An 18,645-nucleotide genomic window follows, 5' to 3' on the forward strand; every position below is an offset into this window, starting at 1 on the left:
AAAATTTTTCTCCGCTCGAAGTTTTAGGAGCTTTAAAATTTTGAGTTGGAGCTTGGCTTCACTGAAGTTTACCACTTCCTGATATGTTAGTATTGTATAACTTCAATAACTTGAGACAGGACAAATTCTAAAAAAGAAGCTTTCAAGTTAAATAAAAGAAAGAAGAAATGTAGATTCCATTGATGAAAGAGAAACAAGAACCAAAATAGAACTAGCAATTTAGAGCCTAAAACACGACTGACTAGTCCTGCTAACTGCTGAGCTAACAAAAACATGAACTCTTAAACCAAGTATTAATTAGAAGAACTATGCTTGCTCTTCTTTAGGATACCAAAACCGGTTATAAATCCAAAGTGAATCAGCTGCAACTGGCTCGTTATCTTGATTACGATGCCAAGAATAATAAGCATGAGTTCTATTCTTGATTTCAAGAATGGCATGTCCAAAGCTTGCCTCTCGAAAAGCAGAGTAACTAGGCTGCGGTTCAGTAAAACTGCATAAAGGGCGGGCAATTTTAGAAGAAATTAACAGATATCAGTTCTAACAGAGAATTTAGAAAAAGAAAAATGGTATAACTTTACCTATCAGCAAGTCCTTCTATGTTTCCACCATCTCCAATAGTTATGTATATTGGTGCTGAAGGGTCTTTGATGGGTGTGCTTAGTCCATTTGTTATATTGTACCTTATATTTGATACTCTATGCTATTATATGGATAAAAATGAAAAAGATTATCAACTAGTTAAGTGATAGAATCGAATGTAATAATGAAACAAAAGTGAATTGGAAGAGAAGGAACTTACACTGCGCTCATAACAATGAACATGACCAGCGAAGACAAGGTCGACTTTGTTTTGGACGAACCATGGCTCGAACATGACTCTCATGGTCTCACCTTCCATGTAATGGTAGTTAATGCTATTATACCATGGAGAATGAACCAGCACAATCAGCCATGGAGTCTCTTTTCTGTCAACTTTCTTGAGTTCTTTCTCTAGCCAAACATATTGTGGAGTATATTTTCCTACATGTACATGCAAACACCATCAATATTTAGGCTGTTTAGGCTGTGTTAGGTAACAGACCCTTAATTTAAAGTTGTTAAAAAATGAAAGCAAATAATCATACCATAAGCTGAGTAAGAAGAGAGGACAATAATGTAAGCAGAAGCACGCTTGATGGAATACCAAAGGGGAGATATGCTATTTGATGCCTTGTAGGGTGTAGGAAACCTATGCATAAATGGCTTAAAAGGAGTGGTTTCATCCTGAAATAACATGGAATAGTTTATTTCATTATGGCTCACCAAACAGAACTTCAATGTTTATGATCAATCAGACAGAATAGAATGTTACAGCAATTGCATGAAAAGAAATGGATTTACAATTTCAGGAGCAAAATCAAGTTCATGATTCCCAGCAGTCCAAATCCAAGGCTGATATGCAGTGCTCTTTTCAGCGAACCGGCCCCACGTGTCCCACTTGACATTGTCATGAAAAGGATGATTATCTGCATAAGAAATATCACCAACAAATAACATAGCTTGTGCTTTTGGATTAGACACATAATGTTCTAACGTTATATTAGAATCATATGTTTGCCCCAAGTCACCTGCAAAACAAGAAAAAAAAAAAAAAAACTCTTAATACCAAATGTAAATGGGACATCATATGATATCAAGAATCAATTTTTATTTCTTCTTACTAGTTCCAGAACTTACCCATAATACCAAATGTAAATGGGACATCAGGTCCTACTTCAGGAGGAGTAGTAAAAGAAAATCTGCGAGTTGATTCGTCACTACCAATCTCATAGAAGTACTTAGTGTTGTACTGAACAAAAGTTGAAAATTTTCATGTTAATGCTAATTAATTCATATAATGCAGTGAAAAAAACAACATGAAAAGCATAAATTAACCGACCTGTAATCTCTTAATGGTGGCATGATGAATGTAGCCAGAATTGTAATTATAGTATCTGTAATATGTAGTTTCTGCAGATGCCTTGTGCCTGTGCCTGTGGCTGTGGCTGTGGCTATGCTTTTTCCCTGCAGGCCAATAGGTCACTGTGTTTGGATATTTATCCACTGGTGTTACCCATGAAATGATTACACTTCTTCCTATATGATCTCCTTGGGTTATATGAACCTGCACATATATTTATTATCACTGTGAAATTCCTTCGGCATTCCTTGAAACCTTGACTTCGTAAAATGTAAATGTTTTAAAGAATTATTACCTGCTCAGGAGCATTATGGCCAGATGGAGGAGGAAAAGCTTCACGTGGCATGTCAATGGAAGCTTGAGTTTTTCTAACGAAATGACTAGTGATGCCTCCATGGCATGAGCTAGCAATATTTAGCAATGACAGTATTAATAAAGCTATTGCAGTCATTGTAGAAGAAGAAGAAGCAGCAGCTTAGTGTTTGACCTAATAACGTAAAAGAAGGCCAAAAGAGTGAGTCTTATTTATACTTCGATTGTGGCTCGTGGTATTAGGTTTCAGTTTAGATATGGCTGACATATTGACAGCTGAATATCTCAAAATCAAGGAATATTCCCATTCTTATGCTTTGGAAACTCATTTTAATTTTCTCTCCCTTTTTTTAAGTTTTAAAATAACTTCTGATTTGTGATTTTTTTTTTATGAGTATTAGAGATGAGAAAATTTTGTACCGATGAGATTTCAATTGTCGAAAATTCCAAATTGAACTTTAATAATTTTTTATTATCCACTAATTCCAACTTTGAATTTTCTATTGGTTTTGATTAACGTTTATGCTATATTTTCAACTTTTAGTTATTGATCGGAATAGTTGAAACGATGGTGCCAACAAACATTTCATTTGGTATTAAATAAATTTAAAATGCATAATAAATTTTTCGTATTTGATTAGAATTCTGTTAGATTTTTTAAAAAAATTATTGAGTTTGACAGAATTAAAGGACTTTCTAAGATTTTTGCAGATTCCATTAAAATTCTACGTTGAGTTTTATGGACTAGGTGAGTTTTTTTTTTTTTTTATAGATTTTGATTGACTTTGATGAATTATAATGATTTTTATATATCTAATAAAAATTAATTTTAAGACCTAATTTAACAATTTAAAATGTTTTGAAAGCCAATTGAAAAACAATGAGGACCAAAAAGTAAAATACGTCATTTTCTCCAAAATCATCTTTTCTTCCATAAACCTTATTGCTGCTGACAGTGAAAAGCCTGCAATGGCCAGCGTATCCAGCAATCATCTTGTGCTCTCAGAACAGTCGTGATGTGGTCGGAACATCGCTGGCTTCTTATTTTTTGACTGAATGGTAACCGTCTCGACAGAAAACCGCCGGTATATATATATATATATATATATATATATATATATATATATATATATATATATATATATATATATATATATATATATATATATAGCAACCACCGCTAGCTAGGACATGCTATTGGAAAACAGAAAAAGGAAACTAACCTGGAAAGGAAAGTTTCTATTCAGCATCAAGAATCCCTACAATTAGGGATTGCAATTAATTGTAATTAGACTAATTAGGAAAAGTTTTTTGTATAAGAACACAATGACAGAAATAAGAGATATAGAATTCTTTTATCAAACAGACATGGTATCAGAGCCTGGTTCAATCACAATGAATCGTGTTCTTATCTGAGTTTCATCATCTACCTTAATCCAACTTACCTGGAAGCATAAGTGATCAATCCGAGAGCTCAGCTTCAACAGGAGCAACTGAAACACCAAACATGGATGTTTCTGCCGCTCAACTACTACAGATTCTCCAAAACTTAACCAACAAACCAAGCCAAATAGAAACCTCCAACAACCAGGCTGTTAATTTAATAGTCAAGCTCAATGAATTTAATTACACCCTCTGGTCTCGATTAATGGAGATCGCAATCAGCAGAAGAGGAAAACTCGACCATATACTGGGAGCCTCTCCTCCACTTTCATCTGATGGAACCTGCATCAAATGGAAACAGTCAGATTCAATTGTTTTTTCATGGATAATAGAAAATATGGAAGTAGAGCTAGCGGTCCAATATGTTCAACATGCAACCGCCAAAGAACTGTGGGAGAGTCTCGCCACAACATTCCAAACAGGCAGTGATTCCCTGCTGATTTTCGATTTAACTGTTAAAGCTAATAATCTCAAGCAAGGGACTATGACCATTGAAAAGTTTTTTGGAAACTTACAAGCGATTTGGAAAGAGATTGACCGCTGGATGCCCAATCCGATGAAGCACCAGGAAGATATTGAAGTCTTCAATCGGATTCAACAAGAAACGAAACTTTTCCAGTTTCTCGTCGGAATTCATGACCGGTTTGAAATTGAACGGCGGGACATCCTTAAGCAAGACCCTCTCCCATTAGTTGAAAGGGCGTATGCTATGATCAGAAGAGAGGCTGCGAGGCGAGGCATACTGGGACCAGAGAAAGATGAACAGGTAAACCCAGAAATCTCACAAATCGGTCAAGGCCTTGTAGCCAAATCCCGGTCAGATCTTGCCCGGACTGTGGCTAAATCATCATCCCAGAGCGAGGAGGTGGATAAATCGAAACTTAAGTGCAGCCATTGTGGGGGAACAAGGCATACGAAAGAAGGTTGCTTTAAGATAATCGGTTACCCCGATTGGTGGACAGAAAATAGAAGGAAGGGAGCCAAAGGAAGAGCTGCGGTGGCCACGGTGGGCAACGAAATCGCTACCAGCATCGGAGAGGAACAGATTACGAGAGGAGTTCCGGCGGCCAACGTTTCGGTTGGAGGAGGGGATGAATCGCAGAACTATAACAAAGGAGGTATAGGGTTTGAGGGAAAACTTCTCTTAAATCCCTGCTCTTCTAATTTTACCTCATTTAATCATGATTTTTCTGAAAATTATAATTGTGCCTCTGGAACTTCTGAAATTGATGAAGGAGGACCTGAATTTGTTGAAAATTGCAATTTAGTGCCTGCTTTGTTTACAAGAAGTAGAGATGATCCTTTAAAAAGTAAAAATGTTGAAAGAGAACAAAATTGGCTTTTAGATAGTGGGGCTACGGATACAATGTCTTATGATCCATTGGACTTTAAATCTAAGACAACTCCTCGGAAAACTTGTATTCGGACTGCGAATGGGGGTTACTCATCTGTTGAAGGGGCAGGAGAAATTGAAATCTCTCCAAACCTTAGAGTTTCTAATTGCTTATATGTGCCTAGTTTATCTCATAAATTCTTATCAGTAAGTCATGTTACTAAAGAGCTAAATTGTTCGGTACTGATACACCTAACCTTTTGTATTCTGCAGGATATCCAGACAGGGAAGATTATTGGGCGTGGCACTGAACACGGAGGTCTGTACTACGTGGACGAGGTGGACAAAAAAGGTACCATAATGCTGGCTCATGGGACTGTGGATCGGCAAGTTTGGTTATGGCACCGACGACTTGGACATCCATCTACGGGGTACCTTAGAATTTTATTTCCTAAGTTTTTTAAGAACAATAATCATGTGTCTTGTGAGACTTGTATCCTAGCCAAAAGCCATAGACAAGTTTTTCCCCAGAATAATACTAGAACTGATATGCCCTTTGCACTTATACATTCTGATGTCTGGGGTCCTGCACCCATACCTAGTAACCATGGTTTTCTATATTTCCTTCTATTTATTGATGATTGCACTAGAATTACTTGGGTTTATTTTTTGAAAAATAAATCAGAGGTTTCTGAAAAATTTGCTATGTTTTATAACCTTGTTCAAACGCAGTACCAAAAACAAATTAAGATACTACATTCTGATAATGGAGGGGAATACATTAACCATAATATGCAGGAATTTTTTAGCACCCATGGTCTCATTCACCAAACAACCTGTCCTTACACTCCACAACAAAACGGGGTGGCTGAGAGGAAAAATAGGATCCTTTTGGAAATGACCCGAGCCCAACTGATAGAATCTTATGTACCAAGAAACCTATGGCCAGAAGCCATTGCCACAGCTGCTTACCTCATAAATCGCTTACCCACAAAAATTTTAAACTTCAAAACCCCACTAGATACCTTAGCCCAACTTATCCAGATTCCATCCGTCCTCACCCTTCCTCCTCGAATTTTTGGGTGTACAGTCTATGTCCATATCCCGAAAATTAATCATACAAAACTTGATGCTTGTGCGGTTAAGTGTGTTTTTGTGGGGTATGGAGCACACAAAAAGGGATATAGATGTTATGACCCAGTTAATCGACACTTGTACACAACTATGGACTGTAATTTTCTGGAGACAGAATATTACTTTCAACCTCAATCCAGTGGTCAGGAAGAGACATCAAAACAAGACCCACTGAATTGGCTCATTAGTCCAAACTTATCTGCCAGTCCAGACTTGTCAATTCCGGTCCAAACAGAGCAAGCAGGTACTGAGTCTACCCCGGAACACGAGGTACTACTTCCGGAATCAAATTCTCCCATATCTTCTCTGTCTGATATTCCTGAGGTAAGTACCCATAGTACAGAACCTAATGCTTCTACTAATATTCCTGAGGTAAGTACTCATAGTCCAGAACATAATGCTTCTACTAATCTTGAAACTAATGAGATGTTAGACAGGAGTGAGACACAAACTAAGTATATATTACCTCCCAGGAGTAATCGAGGAATACCACCTAAGAAGTATGAGCATGAGCATATACCATGAAATTCCAGATATCCAGTGGTAAATCTAGCTATGAGGAATCTTTCCAAAGAAGCAAAAGCTTTCAACAGTGCTCTGTATTCAGAAAAAATACCAAGACCAGTAAGAGAAGCTCAACAGAGTAAGGAATGGCAACAAGCAATGGAAATAGAGATGGAGGCACTCATGAAAAATGGCACATGGGATAAATGCAGTTTACCAGTTGACAAGAAACCAGTGGGTTACAAATGGGTGTTCACAATTAAACGTAAACCTAATGGTTCAATTGAACGCTACAAAGCAAGGCTAGTAGCTAAAGGATACACTCAAACCTACGGAATCGATTATTATGAGACATTCTCTCCTATTGCAAAATTGGACACAATCAGAGTGCTCTTCTCTATCACCGCTAAACATGATTGGCCGTTACATCAATTTGATGTAAAGAATGCTTTTTTGCATGGTGATCTTGAAGAAGAAGTCTACTTGGAAGCTCCTCCTGGTTTCTCAGGAGATTTTAAAACTGGAGAAGGGTGTAGACTGAGAAAAGCCCTTTATGGGTTAAAGCAATCTCCGAGGGCATGGTTTGGTCGATTTACTACAGTTATGAAAAGTTATGGATACAAGCAGAGTAATTCTGATCACACCTTGTTTCTAAAAGGAAGAAATAATCTTGTCATGCTTGATAATCTATGTGGACGACATGATCATTACTGGGAGTGATCACGAAGAAATAATGGAACTCAAGAAACAGCTATTTAGAGAATTTGAGATGAAGGACTTGGGGAGGTTGAAATACTTTCTTGGAATAGAGGTCCTAAGATCTAAACAAGGGATCTTTATTTCACAAAAGAAATATATTCTAGATCTACTAACCGAAACAGGTTTAGTAGATTGTAAACCTGCAGAAACTCCCCTTGAAGTCAATCATGGTTTAAAAATAGAAGAAAGTGGTAAACATGCAAATCAGGAGCAGTATCAGAGATTGGTTGATCAGCTCATTTATTTATCTCATACCAGGCCAGATATAACATATGCAGTAGGAGTTATCAGTCAGTTCATGCATAAACCACAAGTGCAACACATGAATGCTGCTCTAAGAATTGTACGTTATCTGAAGGGAACAATAGGAAAGGGGGTACTATTCCAGAAATATGGGCACCTTGATATTCAAGGTTATACAGATGCTGATTGGGCAGGAAGTCCGACAGATTGAAGATCAACATATGGATATTTTACTCCTGTTGGAGGGAACTTGGTGACCTGGAAAAGTAAGAAACAGAAGGTAGTAGCCCTCTCGAGCGTAGAAGCTGAGTTTAGGGGAGTGTCTAGAGGATTAGCTGAGATACTTTGGCTACGGAAGCATGTTAGAAGAGATTGGATTTCCTGTTGAGGGTGCATGTCAGTTAAGGTGTGATAATAAGGCGGCGATCAGTATCTCCGAAAACCCAGTGCAAAATGATCGCACTAAACATGTGGAAATAGATAGACACTTCATTAAGGAAAAACTCGAAAATGGGATCATAAGTCTTCCATATGTAAGATCAGAAGAACAACTTGCAGATATCTTGACCAAAGCTGTTCCAGCACGAGTATTCAATAAAGCACTATCCAAGTTGGGTATCTGTGATCCAATAACTCAACTTGAGGGCGAGTATTGGAAAACAGAAAAAGGAAACTAACCTGGAAAGGAAAGTTTCTATTCAGCATCAAGAATCCCTACAATCAGGGATTGCAATTAATTGTAATTAGACTAATTAGGAAAAGTTTTTTGTATAAGAACACAATGACAGAAATAAGAGATATAGAATTCTTTTATCAAATAGACATATGCATCAGCTATCGGAGCTCACGCAAGGAGGTGGCACACATCAAGACAGGCCCGATGCACAGCCCGCTGCTTGCGGCTCACGGAGCCTAGCGGTGCGGTCACAACAATGGCAGACTATATTCTTCAATTCATTAGTTATTTTAAAGCTTTTTCAATTTTTTATGTGATTAAATCATTATTTAATTAAAATCAACCCATAAAAATTTTAAAAAATAATTAAATTAATCTAAAAATTTGTAGTAGCATTAATATTAATTTTTGTCAAAATAGCAAATTTTCAGCTCATGAATTAATACGAAACTAATTCAATAATCAATACATTATTTTACACATTTAAGGGGTAAGGATGAAAGTGGTACGAATATTTTAGAGTGCCGACGCCGCTTCAATTCGTTTAAAAAGGATATTGGCAGTTATAAATGAGTTTGAAACGGATATGGTTAGTGAAATTACCACGTGTAATAGATGTGGGTAAGATACGAGTCTAGATTTTTAGATACCCGCTATCCGTTAAAAGTTATATTAAATAGATTCGGTAGTGAGTACTGGCGGATACCCTATCCATTATTAATAAAAAATATATTTTACATAAGTTCAAATTTGGATAGTTTAAGATTTGTGGGTACCCTTTTATTTAAGAGGTACTTTAAATGAGTTTTAGACAGATACATGTTGTAAAAAATTTAAACGGATTTGAATATAAGCTTTAAACGGATTTAGAATGGATACGAGTAATAAAATTTTTAATAGATACCTATACAGGTGGTGTAAAGTTCACGGATACCCGCTGCTTTCATCCTTATTAATAGATGTATTGGATTAAGACTATTAGATTTTAAAATATTTTAAAATTCCTATAGTATTCAATCTTGATGTTTTTGGAGTCTATTACAATTTTGTAGTATTCAATTCAGACTCTTATAAAATCCATAAAAATATGACAGTATTCAATTATGACTTTTTAAAAGTTCATACAAATTTGATAGTATTTAAAAAATTGCTGATTTGGAAGGATTTCATAAAATTACTGATTTCATTGGATTTTGAAGCGCTAAGTATGAATAAAAGAGTTGTTTACAAATCCATCCTCCAACCCAAAGATTGTACAGATCTTTTAACATAATAGAGTTCTAATTTAATATACTCCTTAATAAGGATGAAAGTGGCAGGTACTCGCAAATTTTAAACTACATGTATAGGTATCCCTTTAAAATTTGATTACTAGTATCCGTTCTAAACCCGTTTCAATACTCGTATTTGTATCCGTTTAAATTTTTACTACCTATAACTGTCCAAAAACCTCTTTAAAATACCTTTTAAACAGTTAGGGTATTCACGAATCTTAAACTGTCCAAATTCGAACTTATTTAAAATACATTTTTTACTAATAACGGATAGGGTACCCGCGGGTACCAACTACCAAATTGTTTGATATAGCAGTTAATGGATACTCGATATCCAAAGATCTATACTCGTATCCTACCCGTATCCGTTACGGGTAGTAATTTACCTATCCATATACGGATAGTATTTTCATTATCCATATCCGTTTCATACCCATTTACAACTACTAAGATCCTCATTAAATGGATTGGAGCGGAGCGGGTACCCTAAAATATTCGTACCACTTTCATCCATATCCCTTAAGGTGTAAAACGATGTATTAATTATTGGATTAGTTTCATATTAATTCATGTGCTGAAAATTTGATATTTTCAAAAAAAATTAATACTAATGCTACTACAAATTTTTCAGAATTAACTTAATTATTTTTTAAAATTTTTATGGGTGGATTTCAATTAAATAATGATTTAATCAAATGAAAAAATTGAAAAAACTTTAAAATAGTCGAAGAACTGAAAAAATACAGTCTGCCATTAGTGTAGCCGGACTACCAGGCATCGAGAATCGCAAGCGGCAAGTTGTGCATTGGGCCTGTCTCGATGCACCTCCTCCTTGCTCGAGCTCCAATAGCCAATTTTCAGTTATATATATATAAACCTATGATTTTCTGTCAAGACGGTCGTCATTTAGTCAAGAAACAATAAGTCAATAGTCTTCCAACCACATCGTAACTGTTCTGAGAGCACAGGATAGCCACCGTCGACGCTGGCCATTATAGACTTTTTACTGTTGGCAGCGATAAGGTTTTAATGAAGTAAAAACGATTTTGGAGAAGATGGCGCATTTTACCTTTGGTCCTCATTATTTTTTAAAATTTTAATTGAGTTCTAAAACCCTTTGATTTGTTTATTAGGTCCTGAAATTAATTTTCACAGGATATATAAAAATTGTAATCCCATCAAAGTCAATCAAAATCTATATAAAAAAAACTTACAAGTTCCATAAAACTCGATATAGAATTCTAGTGGAATCTGTGAAAATCTTAGTAAGTTCTTCAATTCGGTTAAACTCAACAAAATTTTAAAAATCTTATACAATTCTAATCCAATATACACCTAAGTATAAAATTAAAAATTTATTTACTTTTATATTCTAACAAAATACTATTGTCACGACCCGTTTCCGTGGGCCGGACCGGCACTAGAGCCCAGGTAAGCTTAAGGCTCTCGAGGCCCGTAGTAAGCCTGAATCACTAAAATTTATTATTTCAATATAAATTTCAAACATTCAGCCCATATTATAAAAAAAATAAACCTCAATCCTTTTTATTAAATCTCGGCCCAAATTTATCAGCTACAACATTCCACGGTTCGGACCCAATTAATAGTACATCACATTTTTAATATGGGCTCACATAATTATATCGTCTATGTTAATACACGACTAATTGTATGCAAATTCTACAACTGCGGAGTCACTAACTAATAGATATAAATAGATTTTTATATATCTAAATACATAGCAAAATATTTATTGGTCTAGGAAAAATTTTCTTTCTAGCTCTGCGACGAAGGAACATAGCTTAACCGAATTAAAGAGAAACTTACTTCCTGAAAAATTAAACAAGATATGTGAGCTTTCTAAGGAGTAACTATTATTGCACAACACACACATTCACACATATGTGTAAATATATCAATCTAGTCATCCGACTAGTTATATGCTCACGCAGCCAGTCACACAAATGACATGTCACCAGCACTCACAATCATTAACATCTTCATATAATCACATCACGTGGAAATTAGTCAGTGGAGTCACCGAACCCCCGATGAGCCGTCCTCCCACATGGCTCATCCTCTCACATGTGCACCAGGGAGCCGATCCCCCATACTGGCCGACCGGTCTAATCCTCACTTGACTAGCCCTCTCATTGTTTTTCTATCCTCTCTTTTCTTTTTCATACCAACAGGAGGCAACCCGGTCGTCTCCATCAAATCTAGATCATCAGGCGCTCACAACAGGAGGCCACCCTGCGGGCTGCGATCAAATCTAGATTATCCGGTGCGCCCAATAAAGAAGCCAACCTGTGGTTAATAGTAACGGTAACAGTAGGTGCACACGGGGGCGCCGATCTCCCATTTACCCGGCTAACAGAAACAGAATCAGGATCCATATAACAGAATCAGAATATAACAGAAATCAGAATCAGGATCCGTATAACAGAAACAGTCTCACAAACCCATGGTGACCCACTTCATCCCAACTCCACACAAACAAAGCATAGCATAAACACAACACAATTAATCAAACATTGCAATTAAGTGCAGACATATTGATCAGTTGGACAACGTAATAAAATGCACAACTAGACAACCATTCTCAAGTGCAATTAAATAAATAACAAATAATAGTAAGAATAAACAAACAATAAAATAAATTATAATAATGGAAATAAATAAATAATTGAATAATTCAATGAATAATAATGAAAATAATTAAATAATTAGAGCACTCTATTTAATATTTATTAAGTTATAGAATTAATCTAAATAAACTTATTAATTATGTCATTACTTAAAACTAGTCTAAGTTCTATCGAAATTTCGGCAGCACCTCCCCTAAAAATTGGACTATCTACCTGCTCAAATATCGCAATATTATATATATTTATCAATCAATGTACACAGCCCATCCGTCGGGCAATCAACAAATTTAAGTCCCATCCTCCTTTCAGTACAAGTATGTCAACGTTCACTAAATAAATCTACAAATTATAATAACCTACAACATGTTCCAATGATTGTATTAATTGTCCTCTAACTAATTATCAAATAAATGTATACTTTATAAATAAAACTTGCGTCGATAAGTTAAATTCTAAACTAGCCACTAAAAATCAATGCTAACCTAAATAAAAATTCAATATATATATGTATATTTCTACGTTAGTATATCTAAAAGGGCACCTGTTACCTGAAATAGCTGCTGCCCACCAAGAGAAATAGCTTCAACTTGACTTAAACTTATATACAGTAAACAACTAACTCATTTCCCATCAAAATTTAAACTTAACAACAACATATAATTCATATCAAAGCAAAAACTCAAGGGAAAAGCTGAAATGGTCGCTGCCATCTAAAGTTTCCAACTTCTTTCGCCAAAACCTGCTGTAAACTAAATAATTGATTCATATAGGTAAGACTTCAGTTTATAGTTCAATTAAAGCTTCATTTTCCTCCATTTTGGCATACCTCTACCATTTCCATTTTTAATTAAAGCAAATCCATGATCAAATTGTTTATCTAGCAAGAATAATATTATCGAGTACTAACTGACCTTAGCTCAAGTATTGGTAATTTAATTGTTGTAAAATTTATGCTATGCTTATACTTAGGAATTATACTAAATTTATACATTATATTATAGCCAGCAATGTCTCTTAAAAATTCTAAGTTAACATGTATAGATAATAGCTAGATTTCTCATTCCTAGACCAAAACTGTTAACCATAATAACCCACTCAACTTCATCAAGAAACTCAAATAATAATTCCTAAGTAGCTATGCTTATATAATTCCTGAGCAAAACACAGACAGTAGCTAGAAATGTACATTCTTATACCCATATTATTTAATTCATGATACCCTTTAAATAAAATTTAAAGGAACTATAAACATATTATAAATGGTTAGAATTTAATTACCTAGTTAAACAATTAGCGTCGGAAAAATGAATTTTCCGGTTAGGATGACCGGAAACAGCTCCAGCTATCTACATTTGCCCCCTGCCGGAGTTGAGGAAGACGGTAGCCAGTGGAGTCGCCAGAGGTGTTAGAAGGTGTAACCAGCCAGCCCTTGACTGGTTTCGCCGGAAATAGCAAAGAAGATCGGTGAGTCGACTGTCCCGATCGCCTAAGACCGCATCTCGCAGCTCCTTAGTTTGCTGCGCTAGCCTGAGGCAACAGAGGTGAGGGGAAAGGAGAGCGGCACGGGAACGGCAGCGGGAGGCGATGGGAATGGCGCTGGCTTCAGGTGATTGGAAAGGCAAAAGGGAAAGGGGGAGGGGGTGGAGGTCGCGCACATGGCGCTGGCGCCAGGAAGAAGAAGGGAAAAGAGAAAAGGAAGGAAAAGAAAAGAAAAAAAATCTTGGGGCTTCTAGACCATTCCGGTTCGATTCGAACCGGTTTGGTCTAATTCAATGTCTTGGCTCGATTTGCTTGGTTCTCGGGTTTTTCACTTGGTTTTCCAATTATTCGTGTGGTTTTTGAAAAATCAATTTGATTTCTGAATCCGGTTCAATTCATTTGATTATTTTAATTAAGTTCTGTAACATTTCCTCCTTTAACCAAAATAAAATATAAAAATAAAAATAAACTATAATTAGTAAGGAGATTTGTTTTTAGGGAAAATATATATATATTAATCGCTGGGATTTTATATTATTTCTCGAAAACTTTAACTGTTTACGATTCGAAATTTTCGACATTTTATTTGGGCTTGGGCCCAACTCGTAAAACTTTGGGCTCAAATTAGAATTGCTCGATCTTTACAACCCATACTATCAAAAATTCAGATTTTTGATTTAATAAAAATTCCTAAGTTTTGAAAATAAAAATTCGGGATATTTCAACTATTGACATATTAATAATTTTAGAAAATTAGTTAGAACGTTAGATAGTTTTTGTGGAATTTATTTGAAAATTTCATTTATTTTGGTAGAATTTAAATGGATTATATTTAATTTCATAAAACTGAATGTATAAAACTAAAATATTTTGTAAATTCCATTTATTCCAAATGGGGTAAATAAACTTATGCATAACCCATGTTTTTGAATTGACTCATAAGGAACTAATAATTAAAAGTTTAATATTTTATTGAATGGTCAATACTTTAATATATATATATATATATATATATATATATATATATATATATATATATATATATATATATATATATATAAAGCTATGTAAATGGAATTTACAAAAAATTATATATATATACAAAGCTATGTAAAAATATTAAATCATAGTTTTGTTGGTATCAGAGCCATCCCTTTACAAATTACTAGCAACTATAATATAGAGAATCCATTTGGAAATATCATAGATAGTTTTGGGTATGCCAACTGAACCCGTGAATAGCCAAGTGTTGGGCTTAGAAAGGGTATAACAGGCAGTGACCGCAACTTGTTGATATCCTAAAATGGATCCTTTATTGTGTAGATCTGTTAGTAGTGTTAAATCGGATGATTCTGAATCTTCAGAAATAAAGAGAGTAATTAATAGAAATGAATTAATTTTACAAGATTTTAGTAAAGCAATTGATGAATGGGAAATACCTAAAGTAGATAAAGAACAAATCTATAAAGTTTCTAAATTTAATTTATGGAAAACTGATTATGTAATAAAAACAGAAGAACGAGATTTTCAATTAAGTAAACCATTTGAAAGGATTACTCTTTTCTCTTCTAAAACATTACAACAACATAAAGCTAAAAAATATAAGTATATTCATATAGGATTAATCCAAGTAGGTATAAAACCTTTAACTAGAGAAGGATTAAACACAAGTATATTAGCAGTGGTAAGAGATGCTAGATTTTTAAATTTTCAAGATTCTTTATTAGGATCAGTTGAAACTAGTTTAAGTGAAGGACCCATATCCTTTGAAGTATACCCAGATATGACTATCTCATTAAATGATGTAAACATTTTAGAAAGTATGGTCTTAGAAATTAAAACCCATAATTATAAAATGAAACAAGGATCAATTCCTATAGCATTGATATATAAGATTCATTACAAAGCAATGAATTCAACATTTGGTACTAAATATAAATTACAACCTAAAATAGGAGAAACAAGATTCCTACAGACAGATTTAACTAAAACTAATACAGTAATTCCTAAAACCATTCAATGGAAAGACATCACATTACCAGAAGAATGGATCTTAGAAGGAATAGTACCCCCTCCAATTCCAGAAAAAGTAAAACCAAATATAAATTTACAAAAAATTGAGCAATATGAAGATGGTAAAGTAACACTAAAATTTAATAGAAGTCAAAGTTCAAGATATACAGGGTCATCATCTTCTGTCTTAACAGATGATATGGAAAAACCCTCTTCAAATATACCTTCAGTCATTTATGCAAAATATAAAGATACTGAACCTAAACCTATTATTCAAACATTAGTCAAACCCAGGTACTCTACTTTAGATATTCCAAGTTTAAGTCAATCTCTTAAAATGAAAGGTGTTGATTATAGCTCTTCAATTCCGCAAGCAATCTATAATCCAATAGAAAGCTATGTAAATCAGCAATCAAATTTAACACATTCATCACCTGAATCACCAACAGCTTCAGTTATAACTGAAAATATAAATAAAATAAATAGAGAACTAAATGTACTTAGTAAAGAAGATATTGAGAAAGGACTAATAAAAGAATTAACAAAAACCAAAAATTTGATGAAACTAAAAAAGATACTAAAAACTCATACCTTTGAGAATTTAAAATATGAATACTTGAATTATAAACTAAATACTCAAACTAAAATCAAATTCTTTGATTGGTTTGCATTAACTAAAGAAAATGGTTCCACTAAAAGTTTAAATCCAATCACCGTTAGAGATAAACGACCAGAATGGGTTGTAAATGATAGAACTATACAAAGTGATTTTCCACCTAAAACAATTAGTAAATTAAAATATCAAGACAATGAAATTGTCTGTGCCCCATATAAAATAGCTAGAGAGAATGATACAGATAAAAAAATAATAGAACAAAATAATTTTAGTAATGCAAGTTTAATTTGTTTAAATACACAATTAAAACGAATAGAAAACTTGTTAGAAGAAAAACCCAATTTAGATGATAACGTAAAAGGAAAGGAAAAGATAAAATCTCACATTTTTAAACCATATCAACTTTCTCTATCTAGTCAAAAGGAATTACAAAATAAATTTCTAGGAACATTAAAAGATCAGCTAAGTAAACTCGAATTACATTCAGAATCTACGCAGCAGGTAGCACCTGAAACCCCTCAAACATCTAGAAATATAAATATAATAGAAGAAAACTCTCACTCTGAAATCAGTGAACCTGAATCAGAAGATATTAAACAATTTGAAATTAACCCTATATCACATAGAGAAATAGTAACTAGAGCACCAGATTTAGGATTAATAGATAAACCAAATCACATATCTCAATTCAAATAAAATGCGACTACAATTTATGAATGGAATATAGATGGATTATCTGAATATAATATATTAAGTATATTGCAACAAATGACTATGGCAGCTAATGCTTATAAAACTCAGTCAATTATATCAGATAGGGCTATAGCAGAAATAATTATAGCAGGATTTACAGGCCAATTAAAAGGTTGGTGGGATTATCACCTAACTGACCAACAGCATTTAGAAATATTAAATTCCATTCAAGTAAATAGTGAAGGAGAACCAATATATGATGAAAATGGTGAAACTATTCAAGATGCAGTATCAACATTAATTCTTACTATTTCATTACATTTTATAGGAGATCCATCTCATTTAAAAGATAAAAATGCAGAATTATTAAGCAATCTAAAATGTAAAAAATTAAGTGACTTTCAATATTATAAAACTACTTTCCTTACTAGATTAATGTTAAGGGAAAATTCCAATCAAGCCTTTTGGAAAGAGAAATTCTTAGCCGGATTACCTTTTTTCTTGGGCGAAAAAGTTAGAAATTATATAAAACAACAATTTGGTAATCCAATACCTTATAATAAATTAACATACGGACAGTTAATCAGTATAATTCAAAAGGAAGGACTACAAATTTGTCAAGACTTAAAGCTTCAAAGAACTTTAAAATATGAGTTGCATAAAACTAAATAAGAATTAGGATCATTTTGTAAACAGTTTGATTATGGCATGACATCTACTCAGCGATGTAGAGGCCAATGTCCAGAACCAATTAAACCTAAAAAACACTATAAAAACAAGTATTATAAAAAGCAATACAAATCTAAACCTAGTCAAGATAAATATTATCAAAAAGAAAAATCAAAACCTCATAAGAAATATAAAAGACAGCAACCATATAAATCTCCAAATACAACTTCTTATAAAGATTTAACTTGTTATAATTGTGGTAAGAAAGGACATACATCAAAATTCTGTCGCTTCAATAAAAAATTAACTGCATTAAATCTAGAGGAAGAAGTGTTAAATAAAATTCATGAACTATACCTCGATTCAGATACCTCAGAATCAGAGCTAATAGAAAGCGAAAATCAAATTGATGAACTAGGCACAACAACTAGTTCTTCAGAGCAAACCATAAACATGCTTACTAAAGATCAAAGTACGCTCTTAGAAGTGGTAAATAATATAAATGATCATGAAACTAAAACACAACTTCTTAAAAAATTAATAAAAAGTTTTGAAGAAGAAAAAGAATTAAAAGAAATAACTCCTAAACTACAAACTAACACTTATGATTTGACTACTATATTAAATAAACATAAAAAAGTAGAAACAGAACTCTCCAATAAAGAATTACAGAAAGAAATTAGAACTCTAAAACATGAAGTAAATGACTTAAAATTACAATCTCAACAAAATGCTAAGAAAATAAAGTTATTAGAAACTCAAATCATATCTAGTTCTTCTTCAGAAGAACCAGATGATGACATAAAAGATGAAATAAATCAATTAGAAGAAGAAGAAGAAATAAATCATAATTTTCTATTTTTATTGCAAGAAATTACTTCAACAAAATATTTAGTAAAAATAAACA

At 33.7% G+C, this 18,645-nt stretch overlaps 3 protein-coding genes across 3 annotated transcripts; 2 read left to right on the top strand and 1 right to left on the bottom strand.

Moving 5' to 3' along the window:
• Positions 1-147: 147 nt before the first annotated feature.
• On the bottom strand, positions 148-2,449 carry LOC105639067 (purple acid phosphatase 25). Its single transcript, XM_012223002.4, has 8 exons — positions 2,238-2,449; positions 1,922-2,146; positions 1,720-1,831; positions 1,384-1,610; positions 1,128-1,266; positions 803-1,023; positions 582-703; positions 148-493 (listed from the first exon to the last, which is right to left on the bottom strand). The coding sequence occupies exons 1-8, from the start codon at positions 2,391-2,393 to the stop codon at positions 307-309; spliced, it is 1,389 nt and encodes a 462-aa protein (XP_012078392.2). The 5' UTR covers positions 2,394-2,449; the 3' UTR covers positions 148-306.
• Positions 2,450-3,761: 1,312 nt separating this feature from the next.
• LOC149496702 (uncharacterized) lies at positions 3,762-6,689 on the top strand. The gene has a single exon (XM_089720413.1). The coding sequence runs from the start codon at positions 3,762-3,764 to the stop codon at positions 6,687-6,689; it is 2,928 nt and encodes a 975-aa protein (XP_089576539.1).
• Positions 6,690-15,050: 8,361 nt separating this feature from the next.
• LOC149496703 (uncharacterized) lies at positions 15,051-17,072 on the top strand. The gene is made up of 2 exons (XM_089720415.1): positions 15,051-16,524; positions 16,864-17,072. Exons 1-2 carry the CDS (start codon positions 15,051-15,053, stop codon positions 17,070-17,072), a joined length of 1,683 nt encoding a protein of 560 aa, XP_089576541.1.
• The last annotated feature ends 1,573 nt before the right edge of the window (positions 17,073-18,645 follow it).

This window comes from Jatropha curcas, chromosome 4 (genome assembly GCF_041381405.1).
Source record: "Jatropha curcas cultivar XTBG-Jc1 chromosome 4, XTBG_Jcur_1.0, whole genome shotgun sequence".
NCBI lineage: Eukaryota > Viridiplantae > Streptophyta > Magnoliopsida > Malpighiales > Euphorbiaceae > Jatropha > Jatropha curcas.